Raw genomic sequence first — 25,345 nt, 5'->3', positions numbered from 1 at the left:
CTATAGTTAGTCGTGATAGTTATCTCTGAGTGATAGTTAACTTCCACGTTCCTGATCAGGATGAAGTGGTTGATTAAACTTAATGTGTGGTACCCAGTCTAGCAGCTGCGCCACTGGGCTGCACCCATTTCAACATTTTCACCCTTGTGGGTAGCACTGTCGCCTCACAGCAAGAAGTTCCTGGGTTCGATCCCCAGGTGGGGCGGTCCGGGTCCTTTCTGTGTGGAGTTTGCATGTTCTCCCCGTGTCTGCGTGGGTTTACTCCGGGTGCTCCGGTTTCCTCCCACTAAATTGTCCATGACCGTGTTCGATATAACCCTGTGTGAACTAATGAACCTTGTCTAATGAGTAACTACCGTTCCTGTCTTTAATGTAACCAAAGTGTAAAACATGACGTTAAAACCCTAATAAACAAACAAACTAAATAATTAGCCTGGATAAAGTTTCTCCATTTCGGTTTTGTGAACACGTGACCAACGTTCGCTACGTAACTGACGTAAGTATATTCAGATACACTACGCACTGCAGAGCTGTTGCGTTTCAAATAAAATCGCTTTATTTAAGGTAAGAACTTGTTTTAACAGTTATTTTGTTGTGTTTTAAATACAATACTATGTTTACATTCCAGATTGCTATTTTCCTCTTTTGTCGTCGCTAGAACTTGTCAGACACAACTAACACAACACCGGAACTGCGCATGCTCACTGATCTTCACATAGTATGATTTACGAATGGTCGTGGTGTATAATTTGTAGATCAGATGACTTAGTAACTACAACTATAAATATGTGGTTACATTTATCTTGTAACAGGTGTGGTGCTGGGCAGCATGGCGGTGCAGTAATAGTATGATTACCACACTACTCCTGGGTCTGTGGGAACTTGGGTTGGAACCTACGTATAAGCACTATCAGAAAGTCTGCATGTATAGATTTTACATTTACATTAGCGACTTACTGTGACAGTATACAGTCTGAGCAATTGAGGGTTAAAAGCCTTGCTCAAGGGACCAACAGTAACAACTTGGCAGTGGTGGGACTTGAACCAGTGACCTTTTGATTACTCAACTCAAACTCAAAAGAAGCTTTATTGGCATGACAAATAATGACATTCGTATTGCCAAAGCAAGTTACAGGGAAATATAAACAATAAAAATAAGAAAGAACAAAAATATACAGAACAGTTACATGTGTAAAAAATATAGAATAGAATAAAATATTAATAAAAACAGTGCAAAATAATAACAATAAAAAGTATAATATTTACAATAATGAGGTAGTAAAACAATCAGTTTGTGCGTGTGTGTGTATGTGTGTATGAGACATGGTCACCCACTGTCCCTCACCTGGTGGCAGGTGTGAGTATAGAGTGCTGCTAGTGTGCAGCTCTCTCTGTGCTCCCCCAGTAGATGGGGCAGTTTGTCGGGGTCTGGGAGGGAGGTAAAGTTGAGGATGATGTTATTAAATTTAGGGAAGAATTGGAAGCGGACGTGGTGGTACTTGGTACACCGGGTGAGGAAGTGCAGCTCCGTCTCTACTGTACTGAGAGTGCAGTGCTGACACAACCTCTCCTCCCGGGGCAGCCAGGACCGGGTGTGTCGCCCCGTCTCCACGGCCAGGTCGTGTGCGCTCAGTCTGTACCTCGTCAGGGTGTTTCTTAATTTAGGGTCAGATACTGTGCTCAGATAATCTGCTGCACTGTAGTGTCTGTTTAGGGCCAAATAACACTGCATTTTACTTTGAGATTTAGTTTCAGTTTCCCAATAATTCAGATATTTAGTTCTGAGTTTTTGTGTAATTTGGTTTATTCTAATTGGGTTTACAGATTTCTCTTGTTCCTGAGTCTTTATTGTGTTAGTGTGTGTTATTAGTGTGTCGGTGTGTGTTAGCAATGTGTTTGTGTGTGTTATTAGAGTGTCTGTGTGTGTTAGTGGTGTATCTGTGTGTGTTAGAGTGTCTGTGTGTGTTATTAGTGTATCGGTGTGTGTTAGTGGTGTATCTGTGTGTGTTACTGGTGTATCTGTGTGTGTTAGTGGTGTGTGGGTGCAGTAACTCAGGACCAGTTGGATGAGGGGACTGGTATGTTTGCTCAGCTCTTGGTGTTTCAGGGCTTTATAATGATAAGATTGGGGGTCGCTCTCATTTAGATGGTTCCAGAAGTTGATTGCTCTTCTCTGTATGTTTATAATTAGTGGAAATCGGCCTAATTCTGCCCTGCACGCATTGTTCGTGGTGTGTCTGTGCACCTTTAGGATGCTTTTACAGAACTCTGTGTGCAGGGTCTCTAATGGATGTTTGTCCCAATTATGGAATTGATGGTGTGTAAGCGAACCCCAAACTTCACTGCCATATAGAGCAATCGGTTCAATTATTGATTCAAAAATTCTTAGCCAGATTCGAATCGGAATTTCCACGAATGTTTGACGTTTTATAGCGTAAAAGGCCCTGCGAGCTTTTTCTCTCAGTTCATTTACTGCCGGGTTAAAGTTTCCTGTGGAACTGATGTTCAGTCCGAGGTAAGTATAATCTTTAGTGTGCTCAATTTCGTGCTGTCCTAATTTATATGTGTGTTTGGTTCCCTGAGATCTGGCTCTTTTCTGGAAGGTCATAATTTTGGTCTTTTTGAGGTTGACGGTCAGGGCCCAGGTCTGACAGTACTGCTGCAGCAGGTCCAGTTTGTGCTGGAGACCCTGAGCGCTGGGGGACAGCAGGACCAGATCATCTGCATACAGCAGGAGTTTAATCTCTGAGTCGTGTAGAGTGAGACCGGGCATGACTGAGTGCTCTAACATGGAGGCCAATTCATTAATATAGATGTTAAATAGAGTTGGACTTAAACAGCAGCCCTGTCTCACACCACGCTCCTGAGAGATGAGATGTGTTCTCTTACTGCCGATTCTTATTCCGCACTGGTTTTCTGTGTACATGGATTTAATAAGATCGTATGTTTTACCCCCTACACCACTCTCTAACATTTTATAAAACAATCCTTCATGCCAAATGGAATCAAAAGCTTTTTTTAAATCAATAAAACATGCAAATATTTTAGAGTTATTTTGAACTACATATTTTTCGATCAGGGTGTGTAGGGTGTAAATATGATCGGTAGTGCGGTAATTTGGTAGAAAACCAATCTGACTTTTACTCAGGACGTTGTGTTCGGTAAGGAAGTGTAATAATCGTGAGTTAATTATACTACAGAATAACTTCCCCAAATTACTGTTCACACAGATGCCCCGGTAATTATTAGGGTCGAATTTATCTCCACTTTTGTAGATGGGTGTTATGAGACCTTGATTCCAGATTTCAGGGAAGGAACCGACACTCAGAACCAGGTTAAAGACTTTTAACATCGCCAGGTGAAATTTGGAGCTGCTGTGTTTGATCATTTCATTCAGGATCCCGTCAGGTCCTGATGATTTCTTTGTTTTTAGTTTTTTAATGTTGTCTTTAAGTTCTTTTTCAGTAATTAAGGAATCTAGAGGATTCTGGTGGTTTTTAATAGCTCGTTCCAGATTCTCTAATTTACTAATAATTTGATTTTGTTCAGGATTTGAATCTAATTCTACATTTTTAAAGAGTCATTGGAAATGGGTTGTCCAGATATCCCCATCCTGAATGGCCAATTCTTCCTGTTCTCTATGTTTTAATTTGTTCCAATTGTCCCAGAATTAATGTGTGTTGATTGATTGTTCAATAATTGTTAGTTGTTTTTGGGTGTACTGAGCTTTTTTGGTTCTGAGTGTACGTTTATATTGTTTGAGGGTTTCACAGTACAGAAGTCGTGTGTTACTGTTGTTTGGGTCTCTGTGTTTTTGGTTTGATATTTTACGGAGTTCTGTTCTTAACATTTGACAGTCTTTGTCGAACCAGCTGTCATCTTTTGTAGATTTAGGTTTTGATTTAGATTTAATTTTTAATTGAGCTTTATTTGCTGTATTTTTAAAGATCTGATTAATATTTTTAACTGCCTGATTTACTCCTTCTTTACTGTGAATGTACGCAGTGTCCAGAAAGTTATCTAAGCTAGTTTGGATTTCTGTGCTGCTAATTGCTTTCTGGAATTCTTCTGCGCTGTTCTCAGATTACTAGTACAGTACCTTAACCGCTAGGCTACAACTGCCCACCAACTCTAAATTGTCCCTAGTTGTGAGTAAATGAATGGGTAAATGTGTGTTGCCATGCCATTAACCAGCATCATCTCCAGACTGTATTTCTCACTGCGACCAGGCTAAAGTGGCTGGTGACATTAACACAGTACAGATGCACAGCAGGTAGTGTGGGTGGTGTATGACCCGAGGGTCTTGGGGACATGGATTTGAACCTCTCCTTTGGGCGCTGCATGTAAAGATGTTGGCCTTCCTGTTTCTATGTGAGATTCCTCAGAGTACTCCAGTTTACTCTTGTCTTTTAAAGCATATGTGCAATTGGACTGTTCTAAAAAACTGCATGTTTTTATTATGATCAGTTGGCATTTTCTGCAAATAAATTTTGTAAATGACAATATTTTGTAGAATTTGGAAGAAATTCACCTTTTAGTGTGAGATTAGGTACATTTAGTGTAACTTTTTAGAGTGAGAAAAGGTAAATTACTTATAACATTTTTAACTCATATATACAAAGGTTACCAATAACTGTGGAGAAGACTGTATATACATTTATAACAGTGTAACAGTATCAATTTCTTAGGATCTGGAATGCTCTTTTTTACAGTATGCACTTGAGCTGCCATGGACTTTACAAGTTTGTGCAAATCTAATGTTTGTTCTGATTCAGTATGAAGTATTGATCGATCGAATCCCTGCAATGGATTGGAACTTTGTCCAGGGTATTCCTACTGGATCCAGGATAAAGTGGATGATGAAAATAAAATTTGAAGTTAATAAATCTAATTGTGCTTCTGATAAGTAGATCAAAACAATCATGTGTGAGTATGCACTTCAGTGGAAAGTATGACTGGAAATCTGACCTTTTGTACAGATGAACTGACAAGGTCAATTTCATAAAGTAGTTTCAGAAATTCAACTTTTTACTTTTTGTTTTTCAGATTATTTGATATAAAAACATTAGGCATTTTCACTAGTGGTGTCAGACTTTTAGTTCCCACTGTATATAAATTATGTTCTGTCAGTACTATTAACAATGGATTATTTAATAAACAAGTGAATATGGTGTATTACAGCATTATTATAATTATTACCATATTATTATAATTGTTAAGTAATAATACAATTGCTACAATTACAATTGTTGCATTATAAGTATTACATAATTATTACTTGTATGACAGTTGTCTAATAAATGTAAAAACAAGATGGAGAAATCTAAAGTTCTTACCTGTTCCCCTAGGTTTAGGATAATTAGCTTAAATCATTGGTGTCCCTTCACTGCAATGTGTTACTGGCCAAGAGTGCACAATCTGCACATTCTGTGTAGAGCTGGGAAAAATCTGACTTGCCTGGTAGGAGGCTACAGCTGTGTGGACTATATGGGTTATGTTACACTCAACACTTGTTGAGAAATCCTGCCAGCCCCCACCTTTCCTGCAAACTGGAAGTGGTACTAAAATCACAGAACCTGTTTGTTTGCTCCTTTCTGTGGTTGCATTATGCTGAGTCAGTAATAAAATACTGAATTTGACTGTCCTTTGCAGAGGACATTCAATAGTAGGTTCAATAACATTTGTTAACCCGTTATGTAATAAACATTACCGCTGTGATACTGGGTCTTTTTGGACCCAGTGGAGTCCCTGCATGTATGTAAGTAACACAGGGCAGAGCAAATTTAACTTAACATATAATTTGATTACATTGAACTACCTGCTGGACAATATCACAGGCTTTTCTGTGATTAAATAGGTGGAATTCATCTTCATTCATTCATTCATTTTTTCAGCCAGAAAAATGAAAATTAAGTCTTTGTCTACATTTATTGAAGGTTTTCCAAAATATGCTGGGTCAAATATATACGTAAAGCAACTTGTAATATTAATTTGGTGGTGTATAACATTTCATAATGTCATTATTACAAAAACAAAAAGACCACTACTCCTTTAATCTAGCCCATATTTATTAAAAATAACAAATTATGTTGCTGTGTGTATATTTTTAAAACCCACAATAAACTTATTAAAGAATTCTTTGGAGAAAGAAGTTTGTATTCCAATTATTTAATTGCTAATTATTAAATTGCTAAAAAGGCGCTCAAGTGGAGCTGCAGTGTAGACATTGACCGACCGGCCAGTTGTCCACACAGACATGATTGGTTGTGTCGGGGTGACAGAAGCCCTGCGAAGGAAATGTGTTTCAAAGCTGTTTGCTTTACTTTCAGGGTAAACATAATGTGATTTGGGGTTTTTATAATCCCTCATCTTTTTTGCAGAAATGACAGAAGTCGGACTGGGTGTGCTACTCCTCCTTTTCCCCCTGCTCTCAGTACAGGTGCTTTACATCATCGACCATGCTGATAGCAAAAAGACAAAGATTAAAGAAAAGCCAAATTTTGTAATTATCCTGGCAGATGATATTGGCTGGGGAGACCTCTGGACAAATCAGTCTGATGACACTACACCCTGGTTAAATAAGCTAAGACAAGAAGGCAAAAGGTATAGTGCAGTGTGGATGAATGTCATTGGTAAGAATGCGTAGGTAGGAAGATGATAGGTCTGTAACAGTTTCAAGATTTTTCCACGGTAACTGCATTAACAAGGCGTGTGTAATCACAGCTTAAGCTTTATTCCAGTGAATTAAATGGGGAATGGAGCTGAAAAGGGATTGCACATATTTCTCTATATATATTTAAGAAAAATATAAATGACTCACTGTTGAACCAGTTTGCACTGTTGAACCAAACCTAATGGCTACAAGATCAATCATAACCTCATCATTATTTTAAAGCCAAAAACATTAAGGTAGAATTAAGGTACAGTGGTACCTTGTAACTCGATGTCCCCTAAACTCAAAATCTTCAAAACTCAACACCCTTTGTTAAAAATGGTTTACCCTTAAACTCAACATTTTCCTCAAATTCAACAGGGTCAGTTTGTTTTTTAAAAATATATTTATTTAATTTCAAATTAACAATAATGTCTTTTTGTTCAGCGCTTCGCTTGAGTGATGCGGTAATATGTCATCAAAGTGTTCATTAGAGACAAAACTGCATTTGTGTGGAATAACCATCAGATTCACTCTGAAAGTTCCACATGTATCTGTGTTTATCTGAATTTTCCTCCTGTTTCACTTTTAAACTTGTGTTACAGCTCAGGGTTCTGAGAAACTGTAATAATCAGCTTTTTATTTCAGTGTTTTTATATTTTATGTGTCTTATTTTCAGTATATACGTGTCAAAAACAACCCCATTATTTTACGGGACCATGGAACACATTAACAGGTTTGCCATACATCCTTATGGGAAGAAATACCTTGAAACTCAATGCCACTCCCAGAACCAACTGACGTTGAGTTTCAAGGTACCACTGTATTCTATTTCTTGAAGAAAAGAATTGCTGTTAGGCGTGTTCTGACTGGAGCTTGAACTTGAATGTAAAGGCTAGTAAAATGAAATAAATTTCCCATCTTTTAGCCTGTTTGTTTTAAATTTTGTTGTTGTCGTCTTTGTATTGTTTTAAATACTTCTTGTTTAAAATGCTGCTAAGTGTATTAGCTAGCTAACTTAGCAATAGCCTACAATGTAACTGTTCCTGATTCTCAGACTTAAAATTACAAAACGTTAATGAAATAAAATAAAACTGTAAAAGTACAAATACTACAATATTCACAATAATAACCAAACAATAGCAAATCCTTTTTGCAAAAAATAGCAAAAAAATATTTTTTATGATGAAAATGTATGGTATTAACTGTTCAGCTCTGTTCTAAATCATCATATCATGTGTGTGGTTGTGTTTTAGGTTCACAGACTTCCACTCCCCAGCCTCAACATGCTCCCCCTCACGTGCTGCACTGCTGACCGGTAGACATGGATTACGTAATGGAGTCACTCATAATTTTGCGAAGGGTTCTGTTGGGGGACTGCCATTCAACGAGACCACATTTGCTCAGCTGTTACAGGATGCTGGATATTATACTGCCATGATTGGTAAACACAGCATGCTTCAAAACATCGCAATTCAAACGTTACATTCACTGCAAAACAGCAGTCTGTTATCAGGCTCTTGATGTGATTATTTTGTGATTAATCAACAGCTTAGTGTCTTTGTATTGTAATGACCTACCACGCAAATATGTGCCGTGTCAAATATTTGTGTATTTACATTAAGAAATCACTTCATCCTGTATTGGATCAAGTATTAACAGGGAACACTGGACGTAAAGCAGGCCCAATTCATTGCAGGGCATCACACACTCACCTATTAACTTACTTACTTACTTAATGTACAGTAGCCATTTTACCCGCTAAAGTACCTGGAAAACCTAATAATAATAATCCATTTTATTTATGGCACCTTTCAAAACACTCAAGGACACCTTACAAAAGTAACAGACATCAATAAACCATTAAAATCTAATAGAAAAATCAATAAAGATAAATACAATAAAATAAATCAGTACAAACTCATCCATAAAATTAATACAATCTCTAAACAGTCAAATGTAATCACTGTTAAACAAATATTAGTATAGTAGTACCAATCAAGTTTGAAAGACTAGTAGTAGGGTACTATTGGGAGGGTTCCAGAGAGAAGGGGCAGAGTGGCTAAAAGCCCTCGCGCCCATAGTCGACAGGTAGACAGAAGGATTAGAAAGCTGGAAGGCTGAGGAAGACCTAAGAGTGCGGGTGGGATTGTAGACTTGGAGGAAATCTGAGATGTAAGAGGTTGCTAGACCATGTAGAGCTTTGAATGTGAATAATAAGATCTTGAAGTGTATGCGATAATTTACGGGGAGCCAGTGAAGCTCTCTGAAAACTGGAGTGATGTGTTTAGTTGAGGGTGACCTAGAGATAATCCATGCAGCTGAGTTTTGGACTAGTTGGAGTTTTTGTAATGATTTTTGAGGTAAGCCGAATAGGATTGAATTACAGTAGTCAATTCGGGATGTTACCAGCGGATGGACGAGAATGGCAGTACTTGTTTGACTGAGGAGCAGGCGTAGGCGGTTGATATTTCTTAAGCCTACACCGACTCTGGAAGAACATGTAAAACTCCTTACAGACAGTGACTGGAAAAATTGATTGAACCCAGGTACTTGTTTAATTGATACTTTCGTACTGCTTCATCTTGGTCAGGCTAGTAGTGGGTCCAGCACCAAATTCTATATGGCCAAAGGTATATGGATAGCTTTCTAAATACTGGTTGCTGGGCAGAAACACAGTTCATTGACATTATTTATTAGATAACTTACTGTACATTAAAAAGCATTTAGAGCCGCTAGTCCATCCTTTGCAGGATTTCAGATAGTGGGAAGGAACCAGAATACACAGAGGGAACCCACACAGACATGCAACACTCCTAACATACAGTGACTGGAGATGAGGATTAGCCCAAGGTCCTGAGGACCCATGTTGCACCCACTCTTAACAGCTGTGGCACGGTGCCATTCAGAAGTCACAATATGAGTACAAATAAATTCCAGTGGCATATTTTCAAGCATTTAAAATGTTAAAATGGACAGACTTTAAACATAAAATAACAGATATTGCCTCTGACCTGTTATGTTATAATGCTGTTCTCTTTTCGGCTGCAGGAAAATGGCATCTTGGACACAATGGTCCCTACCATCCAATCCACAGAGTTAAGTGCACTTAGAGTGGATAACAATAACAATACATCAAGGTTCAGTAACACCTGATCTTTAATTGCATTTGTTTACTAAACCACAGGTTTTGATTATTACCTTGGTATCCCATACAGTAATGACATGGGCTGCACTGACAAGCCCGGCTTTGACCTGCCGAGCTGCCCACCATGTGACCGAACTAAACATAAAAGGTAGGAACAGACATGTCAGCATATGATTTGTATAATCTATTCTGAAGTCTTTTTAAAAATGTGCTAAAATTTGACTCAGCAGGAAACATGGAGGATGTGATACACAAACGGGATTACCTCTTTTCGAAAACCAGAGTATAATTGAACAACCCCTGGACCTATGGGACCTTACAGAACTGTATGCTAAGGCAGCAGCCACTCAAATGCTTATTGCTAGGTATGTATTTATCAGTATATAGAAAATATTATACTTTATATAATGTGTTTACATAGACTACATGGCCAAGTATGTGGACACTCAGCCTAAATCGTATTTCAAAACCATGGGCATTAATATGGAGGTGTCAAAGAGTTGGAAGTGACATTTATTTTATACACGTTAGCAATGGGTGTGGTTGTGACAAGAAAATTAGGACCTGTGTCTGTTAGGCTCTGTGGCATCAGGGGAATGTACCATCTCTCCCTGATGCCACAGGCCTTACAGAGCAGAAACGAGCTGTGCCTTTAAATACCTGGCCAGCTCGTTAGGGCGAAGTGGCTACACCTGTGCCTTCCCTTATTTAAGGGATAGGTGCAGAGCTGTAGCCGTCGCACCTTCTGCTCATATTGGCTGATTCTTTTTTCTTTCTTTGAGTTTGTTTGACACTGCGGTGTCCTTTTATGTTTATTGTTTTTTTTATTATCTTTAGGTTGTGCCGCCGCACTGTGCCGCCGCCGCCGTGCCGCTGCCGCCGGGCCACCGCTAGTGGGCGCCACCACGCCGCCGCCGCCGCCAAGCTGCCGCCAGAGTGCCGCAGCTGTCGTGCCGCCGCCGCCGCCTGGTGGTTGCTCTCAGGTCGCTGTCGGGCCGCTGCCGCCGAGCCGTCGAGCCGCCGTGCCGCCGCCACCTAGAGACCCCATGACTGCGCCCAGAGGAACGTGACCCCCTCCCAGCTACCGCTGGTGACAGCGTCACGTTCCGCCCTCTGGAGCGCAGGAGCAAACGGCCACTTCCCAGCCACCCTGGCTGGTGACAGCGCCTTTGCTTTTAACTTTATAAATCCGCAAGTAAATCACACCCGGTGGATGGCATGGCGCTGACCAGCATTAACTGCTGGTGAGCGCCGTGCCATTTATCTACCGGCGGTGTCATCCCCCCTTCTTCGGCCAACAGCGCGAGGTTTCCCACCTCGCGAACCCGGTCGCTTCGCCTCTTTAGTGCTGGGAGCGGTTTTGCTTTCAGCGTTGCTGTGGCAGCGTGCTTAAGCTCCCAGCCTAGAGGTGAGCGACCAGGGTTCGCGCCTCGCGCTTTCCCTTTTTCCCTTTTATGTTTTTTCCCTTGTTTCTTTCAGTCTGGCGTCACCGGCTGCCTTCGGGATTCCCCGAAGTGTTTTTTGTTACTGTTATTCCTTTATTTTATTGTATATTACGTTTATGATTTTGTAAATAAAACCCTTTTAAGTTAAAACCTCCGCATCCTTGGGTCCTTCCTCCCACATCATAACAGTAAGGTGCGACCATTACTGGACCCAGCGGAGGACCCCGTCCTCTCCCAAAGATTTTTTTGGGGGGGCACTCCCCCAGTGGCTTTTAGCCACTGGTGGGGACGGGACCGCCGGCTGGAGACCTCAGGAGAGGTCTCCTTAAGAAGGGGGTACTGTTAGGCTCTGTGGCATCAGGGGAATGTACCATCTCTCCCTGATGCCACAGGCCTTACAGAGCAGAAACGAGCTGTGCCTTTAAATACCTGGCCAGCTCGTTAGGGCGAAGTGGCTACACCTGTGCCTTCCCTTATTTAAGGGATAGGTGCAGAGCTGTAGCCGTCGCACCTTCTGCTCATATTGGCTGATTCTTTTTTCTTTCTTTGAGTTTGTTTGACACTGCGGTGTCCTTTTATGTTTATTGTTTTTTTTATTATCTTTAGGTTGTGCCGCCGCACTGTGCCGCCGCCGCCGTGCCGCTGCCGCCGGGCCACCGCTAGTGGGCGCCACCACGCCGCCGCCGCCGCCAAGCTGCCGCCAGAGTGCCGCAGCTGTCGTGCCGCCGCCGCCGCCTGGTGGTTGCTCTCAGGTCGCTGTCGGGCCGCTGCCGCCGAGCCGTCGAGCCGCCGTGCCGCCGCCACCTAGAGACCCCATGACTGCGCCCAGAGGAACGTGACCCCCTCCCAGCTACCGCTGGTGACAGCGTCACGTTCCGCCCTCTGGAGCGCAGGAGCAAACGGCCACTTCCCAGCCACCCTGGCTGGTGACAGCGCCTTTGCTTTTAACTTTATAAATCCGCAAGTAAATCACACCCGGTGGATGGCATGGCGCTGACCAGCATTAACTGCTGGTGAGCGCCGTGCCATTTATCTACCGGCGGTGTCATCCCCCCTTCTTCGGCCAACAGCGCGAGGTTTCCCACCTCGCGAACCCGGTCGCTTCGCCTCTTTAGTGCTGGGAGCGGTTTTGCTTTCAGCGTTGCTGTGGCAGCGTGCTTAAGCTCCCAGCCTAGAGGTGAGCGACCAGGGTTCGCGCCTCGCGCTTTCCCTTTTTCCCTTTTATGTTTTTTCCCTTGTTTCTTTCAGTCTGGCGTCACCGGCTGCCTTCGGGATTCCCCGAAGTGTTTTTTGTTACTGTTATTCCTTTATTTTATTGTATATTACGTTTATGATTTTGTAAATAAAACCCTTTTAAGTTAAAACCTCCGCATCCTTGGGTCCTTCCTCCCACATCATAACAGTGTCCACATACTTTTAGCCATAGAATGAAGGAGGCACAGTGTCATAGGTTCAAAGTGTCGCTCCTAAATTACTGGCCTGATGTTTTAATACGAACAAACTTGAAAAAACAATCCCAACCCTGGGGTGGGTGGTTGAGGATAATAATGATGAACAGTCTAACCACTGTGTGGGTGCACTCTTCAGTGCACTCTTAGTGCTGGTCCCAAGCCCGGACAAAAATAAAAGGGTCGTGTTAGGTAGGGCATTAGGCGAATGACAATGATCCGCTGTTGCAACTCCTCATACAGGAGCTGCCAGATAATCATTTTCATCAACCGCTTTATCCTGGTCGGGTAGCAGTGAGCCCTGCTCTACTTTAAAACACTGGATGCAATGCAGGAACACCATACCGCTGTGCCACTCTACTGCGGAGTAAGTGAATAAATAGGCAAATGTGTGTTGCCCTGAGATGGACTGGCACCCTGGATTGGCATGTATTTCAGTCTTGCACCAACTACACCTATCAGGCATAACATAATGACCACCTTCCAAATAACAGCCCTGCAACTGTGATGCACTGTGTATTCTGACACCTTTCTATCTGAACCAGCATTAACTTCTTCAGCAGTTTGAGTTACAGTAGCTCGACCACACAGGCTAGCCTTCGCACCCCACGTGCATCAGTGAGCCTGTCGCCGGTTTACCACTGTTCCTTGGACCACTTTTGATAGCTACTGACCACTGCAGACCGGGAACACCTCACAAGAGCTGCAGTTTTGGAGATGCTCTGACCCAGTTGTCTAACCATAACAATTTGGCCCTTGTTGCTCTCGCTTAAATCTTTATGTTTGCCCATTTTTCCTGCTTCTAACACATCAACTTTGAGGATAAAATGTTCACTTGCTGCCTAATATATCCCACCTACTAACAGGTGCCGTGATAAAGAGATAATCAGTGTTATTCACTTCACCTGTCAGTGTTCATAATGTTATGCTTGGTCGATGTACATTCTCAATATGAATTAAGTAAATACTAAAGATAAATAAATTATTTTTCTAATTATTATTTTCAGTAGTGTTTGAAATATTTTGTGCAGGACTCATTATACAGGTTTTATTGTGGTGGTTGGTATCTATTCATTATAATTTTATAAATAAATAGGCTTAGAATTGTATTAATAAAGCTTTAGTGGAGAACTGGAGTATAAAAGCAAGTGTGTGTCAGAAGTAGCTGAGGGACTTTGATCTGTCAATGTGACATGCAGCGTCTGCAGTCCTTTTAAAACTTACTGACCAAGCACTGAGCTGTGACTCTGACCTCTGACATAGTCTCAATATAGATCACGAGTAGAGTATTTGTAGTCCAGCTTCTTGTTTCATATTACTACTGTGTGCACTTTAAAAACACTCCTGCAGAATTAAGTGGTTATTAGATACTGTGTTACAATGTAAGAAAAAAACTAGATATTTAATTTTTGTTAAATAAGTTTGTGTTGCCTTTGTGACCTTAGAAACACTATAATCATGTGACCACATATCAACAGTCATTGATCTTCTTTCAAGTGTTGTTCTGGAAACTTTACTTAACTGGCTAGCTAGTGAATTTGCTAAAAATGGCTAAACCAATAAAATTTTAAACATACACCGATTAGGCATGACATTATGACCACTTTCCTAATATTGTGTTGGTCCCCCCTTTGCTGCCAAAACAGCCCTGCAACTGTGATGCACTGTGTATTCTGACACATTTCTATCAGAACCAGCATTAACTTCTTCAGCAATTTGAGCTACAGTAGCTCGTCTGTTGGATCGGACCACACGGGCCAGCCTTCGCTCCCCACATGCATCAATGTCACCGGTTTACCACTGTTCCTTACTTGGACCACTTTTAATAGATACTGACCACTGCAGACCGGGAACACCCCACAAGAGCTGCAGTTTTGGAGATGTTCTGACCCAATCGTCTAGCCATCACAATTCGGCCCTTGTCAAACTGGCTCAAATCCTTACACTTGCCCATTTTTCCTGCTTCTAACACATCAACTTTGAGGATAAAATGTTCACTTGCTGCCTAATATATCCCACCCACTAACTGGTGCGGTGATGAAGAGATAATCCATGTAATTTACTTCACCTGTCAGTGGTCGTAATGTTATGCCTTGTCAGTGTATCTATACACTAAATACTAAAACATAACTACACAAAATGGTTAGATGCATGTGGACACTCCTCCTAATGTTGAGTTCAGGCAATTCAGTTCCATTCATTGCTAACAAGTATATAAAATCAGTTTGCTTCCAGCTTTGTTACTGTTCCTCTGTGCACAAAGTAAGGTCTGTAAAGACATGGATGAAAAAGTTTGGTGTGGAGGAACACAAAGCCCTGACCCAATTGTAGTTGTGAGCAGACCCTCCCATCCAGCTCTTTTGAATAACTAGGCAGACATTTCCCTAGACTAGTGATCGACCGATATGGGTTTTTTAATGGCCGATGCCGATACCGATATTTAGACGAAAGAAGTGGCCGATGGCCGATATATAAAGCCGATAATACCATTTTTTTACAACTAAAAAATACAATAATAATAGTAATAATAATAATAATAATACAACAAAACAGAATTAATGATCTTAAATAAACATTTATTTATCACTGTATATTCTTGTTTGCTCTTTTGGCCATTCAAAAAATTAAATAATAAAATTAAAACTTTAAATAAAATACAAATTATTTCAAAGGTTTCAGTGCACTTAACATACACAAGCAGATAGCAGTATCTTTTTGTTTTTAAGAATGAACAAACTTGCTTAGTGAAGACAGTTGCACATAGAAGAACTTCTTTTAAGGAGCCATTATTTAAGCACCAAACTGTGTGTGCATTGTGTTTGAGCATTTAGATAAGTAATCAAAATATTAATAAAATATTAACAAAAATATTTGTGAATAAAAAATAATGAAGTTAAAGTTAAAGTGAAATATTTGGAAAAAAATGAGATGAGACGGCATGCAGCTACAGGCTGGAGGATTACAATCCTTGTTCTTGTGCATTCACTGATGTCTGCCTGGAGAGTGGCAAAATGGACACACGGGGCGCTCTAACAACAGCCAGACCAATGACTGTATACAGTCACTGAGCTGACGGAGGCAATGTTTAAATATCGGCCTTGTGCGCACATACAGTGTATCACAAAAGTGAGTACACCCCTCACATTTCTGCAGATATTTAAGTATATCTTTTCATGGGACAACACTGACAAAATGACACTTTGACACAATGAAAAGTAGTCTGTGTGCAGCTTATATAACAGTGTAAATTTACTCTTCCCTCAAAATAACTCAATATACAGCCATTAATGTCTAAACCACCGGCAACAAAAGTGAGTACACCCCTAAGAGACTACACCCCTAAATGTCCAAATTGAGCACTGCTTGTCATTTTCCCTCCAAAATGTCATGTGATTTGTTAGTGTTACTAGGTCTCAGGTGTGCATAGGGAGCAGGTGTGTTCAATTTAGTAGTACAGCTCTCACACTCTCTCATACTGGTCACTGAAAGTTCCAACATGGCACCTCATGGCAAAGAACTCTCTGAGGATCTTAAAAGACGAATTGTTGCGCTACATGAAGATGGCCAAGGCTACAAGAAGATTGCCAACACCCTGAAACTGAGCTGCAGCACAGTGGCCAAGATCATCCAGCGTTTTAAAAGAGCAGGGTCCACTCAGAACAGACCTCGCGTTGGTCGTCCAAAGAAGCCGAGTGCACGTGCTCAGCGTCACATCCAACTGCTGTCTTTGAAAGATAGGTGCAGGAGTGCTGTCAGCATTGCTGCAGAGATTGAAAAGGTGGGGGGTCAGCCTGTCAGTGCTCAGACCATACGCCGCACACTACATCAAATTGGTCTGCATGGCTGTCACCCCAGAAGGAAGCCTCTTCTGAAGTCTCTACACAAGAAAGCCTGCAAACAGTTTGCTGAAGACATGTCAACAAAGGACATGGATTACTGGAACCATGTCCTATGGTCTGATGAGACCAAGATTAATTTGTTTGGTTCAGATGGTCTCAAGCATGTGTGGCGGCAATCAGGTGAGGAGTACAAAGATAAGTGCGTCATGCCTACAGTCAAGCATGGTGGTGGGAATGCCATGGTCTGGGGCTGCATGAGTGCAGCAGGTGTTGGGGAGTTACATTTCATTGAGGGACACATGAACTCCAATATGTACTGTGAAATACTGAAGCAGAGCATGATCCCCTCCCTCCGGAAACTGGGTCGCAGGGCAGTGTTCCAGCATGATAATGACCCCAAACACACCTCTAAGACGACCACTGCTTTACTGAAGAGGCTGAGGGTAAAGGTGATGGACTGGCCAAGCATGTCTCCAGACCTAAACCCAATAGAACATCTTTGGGGCATCCTCAAGCGGAAGGTGGAGGAGCGCAAAGTCTCGAATATCCGCCAGCTCCGTGATGTCGTCATGGAGGAGTGGAAAAGCATTCCAGTGGCAACCTGTGAAGCTCTGGTAAACTCCATGCCCAAGAGAGTTAAGGCAGTTCTGGGAAATAATGGTGGCCACACAAAATATTGACACTTCAGGAACTTTCACTAAGGGGTGTACTCACTTTTGTTGCCGGTGGTTTAGACATTAATGGCTGTATATTGAGTTATTTTGAGGGAAGAATAAATTTACACTGTTATATAAGCTGCACACAGACTACTTTTCATTGTGTCAAAGTGTCATTTTGTCAGTGTTGTCCCATGAAAAGATATACTTAAATATCTGCAGAAATGTGAGGGGTGTACTCACTTTTGTGATACACTGTATATCGGCCGATGCCGATTATCTAAAAAATGCCAAAAATCGGCCCGATTAATCGGCCGGCCGATTAATCGGTCGATCACTACCCTAGACATACCCTAAAGGTTTGTGTACAGCCTTCCTGGATGAATAATGGCTATTTTGGCCTCAAACTGGGATGCAAATTTGTATCAGTATTCATGGTTTTGGATGTGTGTCAACCAATGAACCAAACAATTTGAGACAATTTGTGAAATGCAATAAAAAAGGAATGTTTTGGCTGACCGACTAGACTAATCAGAGTTTGTAAATAAATATACACACATTTAAAAATTGATGCCTGTACCGCACTCAAAAATGTTACAGTGTATTGAAACATTCCACAATAAGCAGGTGAATTGGTAACAGGTGAGGGTAGCGTGATTGGGTCTAAAAGGAGGATCCACCAAGGAGTCTGTGTTTGCAAGCAAAGATGGGTCATTACTCACCAGTGTGAGAACTGTCAGTCGTTTCAAAAGGAAACTTTCTCAATGCAAGATTGTAAGTAATTTAGGTATTTTACCACCAACCATACATAATATTGTAAAAAGAAATCTAGTCTGTCTAGAAACCACTGTTGAATGTGTGACATTCGATTCCTTTGAAAGTGCAATGCAGTCATTCTACTGTAATTATATAGTCACATGGGCCCTCAAGTTCTTCGGAAAACATTGGCACTTAAGTCTCTTGCTGTATCAAAAAACTGTAACAAGTAGTAGCATCATAAAAAGCCATTAAAAAGGGCGCCCAGGTGGCGCAGCGGGATATTCCACTAGCACACCAGCACCGAGTTTCTGAACTCCTTGGTTTAAAACTCGGTGTTGCCACCAGTCGGCTGGGCACCATCTGGCGGGCATAATTGGCAGTGCCTGCAGCAGATACCAATTGGCCACCGTATCTGCAGGGTGGGGGGCAGACTATGTGTGGGTGGGTGGGTCTTCATACGCTGTGTAAGGACCCTGATTGGCGGAAGAGCAGCCTGTGCAGAATGCATGGGCAAGAAGAGGAGGGCTGTGCACGTGTCGGAAGAGGCGTGTACAGTGACGTGCTCTCCTCGGATGCAATCTGGTATCTCTCAGCAGCGGAAGACAAAATTGTGTACGTTAAACGGGAGGAAAATGGGAAGAAAATGCATTAAAAGAAAAAACACTAAAGAGTATAATTAATAGAAAAGATGATGTAACATTTTGATACACTTCTCTGAGTGTGTGTTGCCTGAGTGTAGTGTGTCAAAATCTATGCTTACAAATTACAATGAAGATGATCAGTATATAAATGATGCAAACAAATAATTTAATACATACAGTGTATCACAAAAGTGAGTACACCCCTCACATTTCTGCAAATATTTCATTATATCTTTTCATGGGACAACACTATAGACATGAAACTTGGATAAAACTTAGAGTAGTCAGTGTACAGCTTGTATAGCAGTGTAGATTTACTGTCTTCTGAAAATAACTCAACACACAGCCATTAATGTCTAAATAGCTGGCAACATAAGTGAGTACACCCCACAGTGAACATGTCCAAATTGTGCCCAAATGTGTCGTTGTCCCTCCCTGGTGTCATGTGTCAAGGTCCCAGGTGTAAATGGGGAGCAGGGCTGTTAAATTTGGTGTTTTGGGTACAATTCTCTCATACTGGCCACTGGATATTCAACATGGTACCTCATGGCAAAGAACTCTCTGAGGATGTGAGAAATAGAATTGTTGCTCTCCACAAAGATGGCCTGGGCTATAAGAAGATTGCTAACACCCTGAAACTGAGCTACAGCATGGTGGCCAAGGTCATACAGCGGTTTTCCAGGACAGGTTCCACTCGGAACAGGCTTCGCCAGGGTCGACCAAAGAAGTTGAGTCCACGTGTTCGGCGTCATATCCAGAGGTTGGCTTTAAAAAATAGACACATGAGTGCTGCCAGCATTGCTGCAGAGGTTGAAGACGTGGGAGGTCAGCCTGTCAGTGCTCAGACCATACACCGCACACTGCATCAACTCAGTCTGCATGGTCGTCATCCCAGAAGGAAGCTGACGCACAAGAAAGCCAGCAAACAGTTTGCTGAAAACAAGCACTCCAAGAACATGGATTACTGGAATGCCCTGTTGTCTGACGAGACCAAGATAAACTTGTTTGGCTCAGATGGTGTCCAGCATGTGTGGCGGCGCCCTGGTGAGAAGTACCAAGACAACTGTATCTTGCCTACAGTCAAGCATGGTGGTGGTAGCATCATGGTCTTGGGCTGCATGAGTGTTGCCGGCACTGGGGAGCTGCAGTTCATTGAGGGAAACATGAATTCCAACATGTACTGTGACATTCTGAAACAGAGCATGATCCCCTCCCTTCGAAAACTGGGCCTCGTGGCAGTTTTCCAACAGGATAACGACCCCAAACACAACCTCCAAGATGACAACTGCCTTGCTGAGGAAGCTGAAGGTAAAGGTGATGGACTAAACCCAATTGAGCACCTGTGGCGCATCCTCAAGTGGAAGGTGGAGGAGTTCAAGGTGTCTAACATCCACCAGCTCCGTGATGTCATCATGGAGGAGTGGAAGAGGATTCCAGTAGCAACCTGTGCAGCTCTGGTGAATTCCATGCCCAGGAGGGTTAAGGCAGTGCTGGATAATAATGGTGGTCACACAAAATATTGACACTTTGGGCACAATTTGGACATGTTCACTGTGGGGTGTACTCACTTATGTTGCCAGCCATTTAGACATTAATGGCTGTGTGTTGAGTTATTTTCAGAAGACAGTAAATCTACACTGCTATACAAGTTGTACACTGACTACTCTAAGTTATATCCAAGTTTCATGTCTATAGTGTTGTCCCATGAAAAGATATAATAAAATATTTGCAGAAATGTGAGGGGTGTACTCACTTTTGTGATACACTGTATAATGTGTGTACACCTTTATGTTTGTGTACATGTCTCTAGAAATAGGGGACAGCCTTTCCTGCTTTATGTGGCTCTGGCCCACATGCATGTACCACTGTTCCATCAGCGCTGCCTTAATGTAACAGCGGAGGATGTGTATGCAGCCAGCCTCAGTGATATGGACAGTCTGGTGGGGAGTATTAAACTGTCAGCTGAAGCAGCTGGTATGGAGAACACACTCATATGGTTCACTGGTGAGTAAGTGTGCATGAAATTCATTTAATGATGGAACAGCTCACTGTGAGCATCCAGTGTTTCTGGGGTGGGACACTCCAGGACCCTGACTAGAAAGGAGCAGTTAGAGAAAATAAATAAATACATTACAGTAGTGTTAGTGATCATTTCTACATTTTTGATTAGTAAATAATGTGACTAGTGTAACTTGTCAGAGCGGCTTAAATATAACAAGACAAAAGCATTTCAGGAAGGCCAGTGAATGGACATCTCACTGTGTACCTGTCAGGTGATAATGGCCCATGGGAGCAAAAATGCCAGTTTGCAGGAAGTGCTGGACCTTTTGTAGGGAGGTGGCAGACAAGCAGAGGTAATGAGCAAAAACACAATGTTCCAATACACCGATCAGCCACAACATTAAAACCACCTCCTTGTTTCTACACTCACTGTCTATTTTATCAGCTCCACTTACCATTTAGAAGCAGTTTGTAGTTCTACAATTACTGACTGTAGTCCATCTGTTTCTCTGCATGCTTTGTTAGTGTGTGTTGTGCTGGTATGAGTGGATAAGACACAGCAATGCTGCTGGAGTTTTTAAATACCATGTCCACTCACTGTCCACTCTATTAGACACTCTTACCTAGTTGGTCCACCCTGTAGATGTAAAGTCAGAGACGATCGCTCATCTATTGCTGCTGTTTGAGTTGGTCATCTTCTAGACCTTCATCAGTGGTCACAGGACGCTGCCTATGGGGCGCTGTTGGCTGGATATATTTGGTTGGTGGACTATTGTCAGTCCAGCAGTGACAGTGAGGTGTTTAAAATCTCCATCAGCGCTGCTGGGTCTTATCCACTCATATCAGCACAAAACACACTAACACACCCCCACCATGTCAGTGTCACTGCAGTGCTGAGAATGATCCACCACCCAAATAATACCTGCTCTGTGGTGGTCCTGGGAGAGTCCTGCCCATTGAAGAACAGCATGAAAGGGGGCTAACAAAGCATGCAGAGAAACAGATGGACTACAGTCAGTAACTGTCGAACTATTAAGTGCTTCTATATGGTAAGTGGAGCTGATAAAATGGACAGTTAATGTAGAAACAAGGAGGTGGTTTTAATGTCATGGTTGGTCAGTGTGTAATGTTTTAGTAAATTTTCATACTTTTTGGTTACAACCACCATCTGTACAGATGTGTCTTGCTTGTTTTAAGACAATAAAAAAACGATGTTTTACAGCATAATGAGTTCATTTTCTGGTGATCAGGTGGAGGCTCAGCCAAGAGGACAACCTGGGAAGGGGGGCATCGAGTTCCAACAGTGGCAGTCTGGCCAGGCAAGATATCACCTAACACTACCAGCAAAGCCATGCTAAGGTAGACGAGCTTCTTCATAGGCTGGTAATGAAAACCTTTATTAAATATACTGAATTTCTTCTCTCTTTTATGCTTTGTGCAGTGGTTTGGACATTTTTCCCACAGTACTCTCTTTAGCCGATGTGGAGCCACCATCAGATCGGAAATACGACGGCATTGATATATCACATATTCTGCTGCAGGATTCTGATACAGGACATAAGGTATGATCTATTCAGATTTAGTTAATGAGGAGAATTTGGAATAACAAACAGCCTAAAATCTAACAAATGCTGTCTTTTATCATCAGACCCTCATGCATCCGAACAGCGGAGCAGCAGGACAGTTTGGGGACCTCCAGACTGTCAGAGTGGGACATTACAAGGCATTTTACATAACAGGTTTCTGTCATAAGTATTGTCTGAATTGAAATATGAACCCCTTTTTCATAAAAGGTTCATAGCATTTTATACAGTTATTATACACTGATCAGCCATAACATTAAAACCACCTCCTTGTTTTTACACTCACTGTCCATTTTATCAGCTCCACTTACCATATAGAAGCACTTTGTAGTTCTACAATTACTGACTGTAGTCCATCTGTTTCTCTACATATTTTTTTTACCTGCTTTCACCCTGTTCTTTAATGGTCAGGACCCCCACAGAGTAGGTATTATTTAGGTGGTGGATGATTCTCAGCACTGCAGTGACACTGACATGGTGGTGGTGTGTTAGTGTGTGTTGTGCTGGTATGAGTGGATCAGACACAGCAGCGCTGCTGGAGTTTTTAAACACCTCACTGTCCACTCTATTAGACACTCCTACCTAGTTGGTCCACCTTGTAGATGTAAAGTCAGAGGCGATCGCTCATCTATTGCTGCTGTTTGAGTTGGTCATCTTCTAGACCTTCATCAGTGGTCACAGGACGCTGTGCACAGGGCGCTGTTGGCTGGATATATTTTTGGTTGGTGGACTATTCTCAGTCCAGCAGTCACAGTGAGGTGTTTAAAAACTCCAGCAGCGCTGCTGTGTCTTATCCACTCATACCAGCACAACACACACTAACACACCACCACCATGTCAGTGTCACTGCAGTGCTGAGAATGATCCACCATCTAAATAATACCTACTCTGTAGTGGTCCTGTGGGGGTCCTGACCATTGACGAACAGCATGAAATGGGGCTAACAAAGTATGCAGAGAAACAGATGGACTACAGTCAGTAGTTGTAGAACTACAAAGTGCTTCTATATGGTAAGTGGAGCTGATCAAATGGACAGTGAGTGTAGAAACAAGGAGGTGGTTTTAATGTTATGGCTGATCTGTGTATTTTACTTATTTAGGTGGTGCAGAAGCATGTGGTGGAGGAAGTGGACAGCAGGAGCTTCATGATCCACCTTTGATTTTTGACCTGGCTAAGGATGAAGCAGAGGAGTTACCCCTGGACCCGGCCAGTGAGGAGTATCAACTAATATTTAAGATAGTGGAGCGAGAACGAGAGGCTCTGTTATGGGATATTGCAAAAGACAACACATCTACTGCAGATTATACCACATCACAGACTGCGGTCCCCTGCTGCCAGCCACAGAACCCTAACTGTCGATGTCATACCTGAATCTAAGCACAGGGACTCTTTACAAAGCTGCTAACAACATTTTACATCATCATCATGGGTCAAAAGTTTGAATGCTCACTTGTTACCCTTTAATAGATAATATTTAATTGATAATAATAAACACCACAATCATTTACAGTTAAAGAGTTACAAATGCAGTTGTGTTTCTATAAAACCATGATGCATTTTTTTCTATCCAAAAAAATACATTTATTATTTAAAGAATGTACTTAGTATTACAATCAAAGTATTACAATCACAAGACATGTTTCAGTTTTTTTATTGGTTATTTCTAAATACAGTTTCATACATTGAGAAGGTTAAAAGCCAGTGCACATAGAGGTTTATCCCTTCTACATCCTTAACAGATTAAAGAAAAAAAAACAGCAGCAGGGTGAGTTTTAAAGCAAACACTCGCTAATTAATTAGAGAAATCTGTTAATTTCTACATCTATCATAAATAAAAGAATAAAACTAAAAACAACTGTGCTATATCTTATCTAACGATACCTGAAGGTAACTTTAGGACAATCCCAGTAAACAAGAGAACAAATGTTAAACAAATATAAGCTCAAACAACAAATCACAATAAAAAAATAAAATAAAATAAAAAAATATATATATACTGTATATATATACTGTATATACCGATCAACCATAACATTAAAACCTCCTCCTTGTTTCTACACTCACTGTCCATTTTATCAGCTCCACTTACCATATAGAAGCACTTTGTAGTTCTACAATTACTGACTGTAGTCCATTTGTTTCTCTGCATGCTTTGTTAGCCCCCTTTCATGCTGTTCTTCAATGGTCAGGACTCTCCCAGGACCACCACAGAGCAGGTATTATTTAGGTGGTGGATCATTCTCAGCACTGCAGTCACACTGACATGGTGGTGGTGTGTTAGTGTTTGTTGTGCTGGTATGAGTGGATAAGACACAGCAGCGCTACTGGAGTTTTTAAACACCTCACTGTCACAGCTGGACTGAGAATAGTCCACCAACCAAAAATATATCCAGCCAACAGCGTCCTGTGACCACTGATGAAGGTCTAGAAGATGACCAACTCAAACAGCAGCGATAGATGAGCGATCGTCTCTGACTTTACATCTACAAGGTGAACCAACTAGGTCGGAGTGTCTAATAGAGTGGACAGTGAGTCGACACGGTATTTCTAAAGTCCAGCAGCACTGCTGTGTCTGATCCACTCATACCATCACAACACACACTAACACACCACCACCATGTCAGTGTCACTGCAGTGCTGAGAATGATCCACCACCTAAATAATACCTACTTGTGGTCCTGACCATTGAAGAACAGGGTGAAAGCAGGATAAAACAGTATGTAGAGAAACAGATGGACTACAGTCAGTAATTGTAGAACTACAAAGTGCTTGTATATGGTAAGTGGAGCTGATAAAATGGACAGTGAGTGTAGAAACAAGGAGGTGGTTTTAATGTCATGGCTAATCGGTGTATAGTTCCAACAAACACTTCCCTGTACTTTTCTGTTTCAGAATCACTCAGTTTCAGCTTTATTTCCTAATACAAGAATCATAAGCAGCATTGTTTGACAGGTTAAAGCTACTAGCAAACAATTTCCAGAACATATAGTGCAACAATATGATAACAAATGCTATACACTAAACCATATGCTGTAGCAGGATTTGTGTTTTGTCTATTTGATGGTGCAAGCACTTAGCACAGGGATTAGGGATGGGCAAAATAATTCATCATATAAACAGCAAAGTCAAATTACTACACAGTATACATTTCTCTATTTATAAAAGAAAAAATG

The 25,345-nt window shown here is 41.6% G+C and overlaps 1 protein-coding gene across 1 annotated transcript; it reads left to right on the top strand.

Annotated features, from left to right (window-relative positions):
- The first annotated feature begins 500 nt into the window (after positions 1 to 500).
- arsg (arylsulfatase G) lies at positions 501 to 23,731 on the top strand. The gene is made up of 12 exons (XM_063003107.1): positions 501 to 564; positions 6,381 to 6,603; positions 7,909 to 8,096; positions 9,704 to 9,749; positions 9,838 to 9,948; positions 10,028 to 10,165; positions 20,399 to 20,592; positions 20,862 to 20,942; positions 21,840 to 21,948; positions 22,031 to 22,151; positions 22,238 to 22,328; positions 23,272 to 23,731. Exons 2-12 carry the CDS (start codon positions 6,383 to 6,385, stop codon positions 23,541 to 23,543), a joined length of 1,572 nt encoding a protein of 523 aa, XP_062859177.1. The 5' UTR covers positions 501 to 564; positions 6,381 to 6,382; the 3' UTR covers positions 23,544 to 23,731.
- The last annotated feature ends 1,614 nt before the right edge of the window (positions 23,732 to 25,345 follow it).

The sequence above is a fragment of the Trichomycterus rosablanca genome, chromosome 10, assembly GCF_030014385.1.
Source record: "Trichomycterus rosablanca isolate fTriRos1 chromosome 10, fTriRos1.hap1, whole genome shotgun sequence".
In the NCBI taxonomy this organism is placed as follows: Eukaryota; Metazoa; Chordata; class Actinopteri; order Siluriformes; family Trichomycteridae; genus Trichomycterus; species Trichomycterus rosablanca.
Note: the sequence above shows the minus strand (reverse complement) of the source record. Positions and strands in the feature narration are given on the sequence as shown.

Excerpts from the sequence above, each read along its gene's own strand:
- arsg (XM_063003107.1), top strand. The coding sequence starts at position 6,383 with ATGACAGAAGTCGGACTGGGTGTGCTACTCCTCCTTTTCCCCCTGCTC. Across the intron at positions 20,943-21,839 it reads GAGGTGGCAGACAAGCAGAG|GTGGAGGCTCAGCCAAGAGG; the intron begins GTAATGAGCAAA and ends TCTGGTGATCAG. Across the intron at positions 22,329-23,271 it reads CAAGGCATTTTACATAACAG|GTGGTGCAGAAGCATGTGGT; the intron begins GTTTCTGTCATA and ends TTACTTATTTAG.